The sequence below is a fragment of the Anarrhichthys ocellatus genome, unplaced genomic scaffold (genome assembly GCF_004355925.1).
Source record: "Anarrhichthys ocellatus isolate YVR2014 unplaced genomic scaffold, GSC_Weel_1.0 scaffold18, whole genome shotgun sequence".
Taxonomy (NCBI): domain Eukaryota; kingdom Metazoa; phylum Chordata; class Actinopteri; order Perciformes; family Anarhichadidae; genus Anarrhichthys; species Anarrhichthys ocellatus.
This window is the reverse complement of record NW_022280048.1, coordinates 1,486,065-1,491,877: the sequence shown is the minus strand read 5'-3', so window position 1 is coordinate 1,491,877 and position 5,813 is coordinate 1,486,065. Positions and strand designations below refer to the sequence as shown.

The window sequence follows — 5,813 nt, the reverse complement described above, 5'->3', positions numbered from 1 at the left end:
GTGTGTGTGTGTGTGTGTGTGTGTGTGTGTGTGTGTGTGTGTGTGTGGGCTGTATTTATGGCAACATAAAATCATCCTCGTCATGGAAAATAGCGTACGCAATACTATATCGTAAGATATTCATTTTATGCTGACATCTTGATCGACAACAATATAATACTCTTAATTCTCCCATTGACAAACAAAAATAAGTTCTAATAGTGAAGATATTGTTGTTTAGTTGAAGTATAATAATCTACACCAACTACTCTTAAAATTAGTAAGTAGTAAAGGTATGACGTGTGTGTGTGTGTGTGTGTGTGTGTGTGTGTGTGTGTGTGTGTGAGCTCAGGTTTGGTACCAGAAGGGTTTCTTCCCGTCAGAGCCTGTGTTTGTGCCGTCGCCTGATGCCGTGGAGGAGGACGATGGCGTCATCCTCTCTGTGGTTCTCACCCCCTCACAGGTAAGCTCTGTTTCTGAAGACCAGGAATCGTAGGAGAGTCTACATGACGAGAAGAAAGGTCACTCTGGTTACATCAGTGTCATTAAGTGCCACTTCATACTAGATATATATATATATATATATATATATATATATATATATAAAAGCAGCAGGCCTGTAAGTCCTGGTATTAACTGGACACATAACCCATCATCAATATTCATAAGGGAGATTAAATATGCATTCATGAATTGACACAGAATTCATTTAGATTGTTTGAAGGAGATATAAAGCTCAAAATGAAACTGTCGTGATCAATCTGCACTGTGGTCGACTTTGAGAGTGCGCAGAGAAAATAAAAAATATTACTAATGCAGCAAATAACATTTCCAACATTTACGTTCTTTAAATGATTCAATTATTTATCCCCTCTTGCTTTTGAAATAAAGAGCAGCATGTTTCTGCACTGTCCATTTTAATTGCCTCATGGAGCCACATGTGTCAGACTTGTGTGATAAGATGTGTCGGTCCTCTTTGTTAGTCACTGCAGCGATCCTTTCTCTGCAGGATAAAGGAGCATTCCTCTTGGTTCTGGACGCAAAGAGCTTTGAAGAACTGGCAAGAGCCTACGTGCCTGTTAACATGGCCTATGGCTTCCATGGGACCTTCGACGCCTCTGCATAAACCTATTTCTGTTACATTTGTGTGTCTTCAACGAATGTAATGCAAAGAGTACCAAATTCAGCCATAACCATTATAACCACTCTATTCCTGATGGTGCAGTGTAGTTTAGTACTTTTCTAAACAGATTTCGGGTTTGTAGTAACATCCACCACTAGGCTAATGGTATTAAGACCCCCAATGAACTCAAAGGTACTCATAATATTTCATAATTATTGTTATAATACTTTTATATCAGCCTTAAACTGGTACTGAGTTAATATACTGTAGTGATTGTCAGGTTGGCATGATGCTCCAACCACCAGACCACCACAAGTGTCTAATGAACATTTTCTTTAAACACGTTCTTTTGTTACTCGAACAATGTCATTTTTACAGATTTTATACTTATTTGCCAATAAAATACTTAACCTCTGTCTGAGCTGTCAAGTGTGTTTACAAAGTTGTGGAGTGTCTGTGCATCCTTTACAAACGCTAAGAATGCTAAGAATGTGCTTACATATAAAAACTGCTGTTTCATATCTTAATCATTTATAATGCCTCAATATATTACACTGAAAAAGAATATAAAGTAATACATTGTGTTTTGAAGCCCCAGATAACTCTAGATGGTTTTTTTTGGAGGTATAAATATTTTTATTTTTGACACTAAAATGTATATTATAGCTGATCACTTCCTTTGCTGTTTGACCCCAAATTACAATTTTCCTGAACTGCTTCTAATCTTTTCTTTCCCCCCAAATTTACACAGACAAAAAACTATTTAAAATCAAATTTCATATTATTTTAAGTCAGATTTGTTTTTCAAAAATGGTGTGAAATTCCAATGCTCAGAGCAAAACATTGGCTATCCACAGTAAGCTCAGAAATAGGCCAACGGCCCAGCAGCAGATAATAAACCAATGCAAATATTATATTAATATTAGATTATTATTTTCTTATAATAATATTATTTTTTCTGAGAATTTTCTTATGTCAATATACTGTAATACACACATGGAAACGGCATAGGTACTTGTTTTTTCTCACTACGCAACAGTTTATTAGCAAACGTATTTTGAGTTGGAGACATATGTTATTATTTAGAAGGTTTATTTGAAGGTTTTCTATGCACATAATACTGTATTTATAGTACAGTAATCTTGTCTTTTCACTCTTCACATACATTTTAATTACATATCTACATTTTGTGTAACACAATGTGTAGTTTTTAAAAATTGTATTCCTAAGATTAAGGTTCTGTCAACTATTTTACTGGATGGAGAATATCCCCTGAGGATGAAATAATATTAATTACTGTATGAATAACCATTAGACCAATGCAAAAAAAATTAAATCCACACATCATCCACTAGAGGTCAGCACGAGACGCCATTTCAGGCGCCGTCAGTCTCACTCTACATCTGCAGAGTCTGGAAATGAACATACTTATTTGTTGTAACAACTGTAAAGAATAGAAAAATAAAGGCTGAAAGAAAAGGTGTGTCACGACGCTTTATCTTGTTCGTGTGCAATTGGACAACAGGAAGTCCTTGGGTTTGTGAGCAGCAACAATGCACCCTCTCCCGTCAGTGACCGTGTTGCACTCTCTGTATTGTAACCCTGGTCAACAGCAGCCTATTCTGCTTTCAGCTGCATCACTGTGAATCTGAACCGTTCCACTTTAAAGCTCACACAGCAGTCTCTGAAGAAGCCGGGCTAAACATGGGCACACTGGCTATGAAACAGGGATCAAACCTGTGACCTTCTCACAATTTGGACAGTCTGTAACCGCCGGTCCATCCTGTCACTTGAAACACGTACAGCAAACACTGGAGGAGCCGGGCGTTGACCCTCAGAAGGGTTCTCTCCAAATCTGTGATTTGAACTACTGTATTTATATGACACTTAAGAGTGGAAAAAACAATAAAACAAAAACAAAATGCAAAAAAAAACCATTTGTGCTATTCAAGAGAAAAAAGAAGAAGAAAAAAATTTAAAAAGTTGGAAAAGATCAAAGATGAAACGATGGTTTACATCAGAAGACTAACTGCCGCTTCCCAATTCACTTTTCAGCCTGCGTGTGTGGCCGGAGAACAGATGCGCATTTCCATAGAAGAGTGAACAAAAGAAAAAAAAAAAAAGCTCTCTGTGTGTTCCTGACAGCTGGTTAAAGCAACAGGAACCAAACTCTGAAGAGAAAACCTCTGAATCCAACTGGGGTTTTTTCTGGCCAATTTAAGCCTTCAAAGTGTGAGGAAGGCCTTCTGGAAGTGAAGAAAATGTATTATGGGACGGTTACGACCACATGACTGCAGAAGGTACAGTAAGTCAGAATAAGAGTTTCACAACTCATCACTGGCTTCTGAGTGTGCATGTCTCTCTACGGGGAGGCTGCACAATCAATACGTTAGTGTACTAATATACCAACAGAACGAATGAACATAAGTACAGTGATGTGATTTGTTGTTGATCCACTTCAGTTGGTACAGTTCATTGAACAGGAATCCCAAGAGCTGCGTCTTTTAATTTAGAAGTGCTGACAGATATCTTCTCTGTAGCAAATGCTTTTCAACAACCTATGAGACAAAAAATGTACCCATGTATAAACATGTATACCGGTAGCGTGTGAACAACCACTTTCATATTGATCACTCAACATCTGCTTATTTAGCTCGGACTGACTGCGCTGCAGGTAGCGGCTCAGTGGCAGCAGGTTTGTAACATCTACTGAAGCAGTCAGTCAGTGTCTCAGGTCAGGGACTGAGATTTTCTTGCAGGATGGCAGTTTGTGATCAGCTGTGGCATAAGAAGCACGACTTTTATTTTTAGCTCGTTCCTCGTTTTGTGATATGAATAGCTCTGCAAGCTGGAGCTGTTTGTGTAAATTCAAGAGACGTTTGAAGTCAGCAGGACCGTCTGAAGACACATTGTATTACTGTATATCACGGAGAAACTGAATTATACTTAAAGCATTGGTATATTGTGTACACTAGTCATTGAAGGAAGGCTAACAGTTAGCTACCTCAACCCTAAATACAGTTAGTTATTGAGCATGCACTAACTGTATTCACCTAACAGCAGAGCTCTTTACTGAAACTTGAAATATTTTTTAATCACAATATGCTAACATGTTAGCAAAAAGAGTCGGTGACAATTTCCTGTGGGTTTGTCCCCGCGAGCGACACCTTTCCCACTCCACATCGTCATTTGATCCATTGTTCATATAAACATATTGATCAGAGCAGCTTTAGACTCGTGCTAGTTATCCCAGACAGAAGGTCTCGATTGGTGAACATGCAGCATCAGTCAGCTCAGTCGGTACTAAACCAGAAACCCCCAAAATATCCATCCATCCATTATCCAAACCGCTTATCCTCCCCCAAAATATATATAATATAAAAAATATCATGAATAGAATTATGTGAGCTACTCACAAAAAGCAAAAAGAGTCAAAAAAAATACAATTACATTTGATTGGCAGAGAGTTGTGATACATAACTTTTCAAATAAAGTGAGGGACAGTCAGTACACGTTGAGAGAGTCCTAATGAGAGGTCTAATCAGTCAAAGTGAAAACACCTTGTGTAGCTGTACTATGAATGGGTGTTTTGCCATTCCAATGTGATGACAATAGCCTCAATATAAATCACACTGAATTAGGAAAAATGACCTTAATCTATAGCACGCAAAAGCATACTGTGCCTCATTCTCCTCGAGGGAGACGGCACGTGATGCTGAAATAAAGTTTGATAAACTCAGCCACAGCCATCTTGTTGCCTGGTGTTGGCAAGTAAGATAAACACCTCGGGCTATTGCTTCTTTAAAGAAATACTTTTCACAGTTTTGAGAGACATTGTTGACTACTAGCATCCGCAGGTGAGCATTGTTTAAGAAACTGTTCGCAGAGTCCTTGTTTTAAAGGAATAGTTTGACATTTGTACTTTTTTACATTTGTCTTTGTGTTCAAATAATAATAATAATAATAATGATAAAGCTACAACATGTTTATTGGTGGGCTTTAGTGGTACTGGTGGGTGTATTTTTGACCTTTGGCGAGAGCCAGGCTAGCTGTTCCCACCGCTTCCAGTGTTTATGCTAAGCTAAGCTATCAACTCACGGCTCTAGATCCAGCGGTTAAAGGTTGTTAAAGAAAACGTCAAACTTTTAGGAGCAGTTACCTTCAGCCTCCGAGATTGTCCGTCACACACCGTTATAATTCTAAACAAAACCATGGTGGGTCTTAACAGTGCTGGTGGCTTTAAATGTCAGACAGAATCGCTCTATTACAGCATCACGTTTTTCTTCCTGACAGGTAAAACATGTATCAAACCTCCCTGACAGATTTGTTTTGGGATCCACCGCATGTTAACAACTGTTCAGTGTGTTTTAAATATACTGCAGTCTTCTTTCAAGTCACATCAGACGACTAAAACACAGTTACGTCTTTCACTTCTGTTTCTCTTTTGTGCGCTGCATTCTCGTGATAATCATGTACATGTGAGGAATCCTATTTCCTTTCTACACTAGTCTGTTTTCAGTTAGTTCATTACTACAGTCAGTGAATGAATGAATGTGTGTGTGTGTGTGTGTGTGTGTGTGTGTGCGTATGTGAACATTGCTTTCAGAATTGAGAGCATCGCTTGACCTCAAAGCAGTGTGTGTGATATGTCAGTGTGGTATGTTCCCCTGGCACACATGCTGTATAGACTTACACTCTCTCTCTCTCTCAC

General features: G+C 38.4%; 1 protein-coding gene across 1 annotated transcript in view; it reads left to right on the top strand.

The window, feature by feature from the left end:
- Positions 1–1,519, top strand: part of bco2a (beta-carotene oxygenase 2a) — a 7,565-nt gene extending 6,046 nt beyond the window's left edge. Inside the window, exons 11-12 of the mRNA XM_031857096.1 lie at positions 332–442; positions 989–1,519. Coding sequence (XP_031712956.1) covers positions 332–442; positions 989–1,105 — 228 coding nt within the window. The 3' untranslated portion in view covers positions 1,106–1,519. The remainder of the gene's footprint in view (positions 1–331; positions 443–988) is intronic.
- The last annotated feature ends 4,294 nt before the right edge of the window (positions 1,520–5,813 follow it).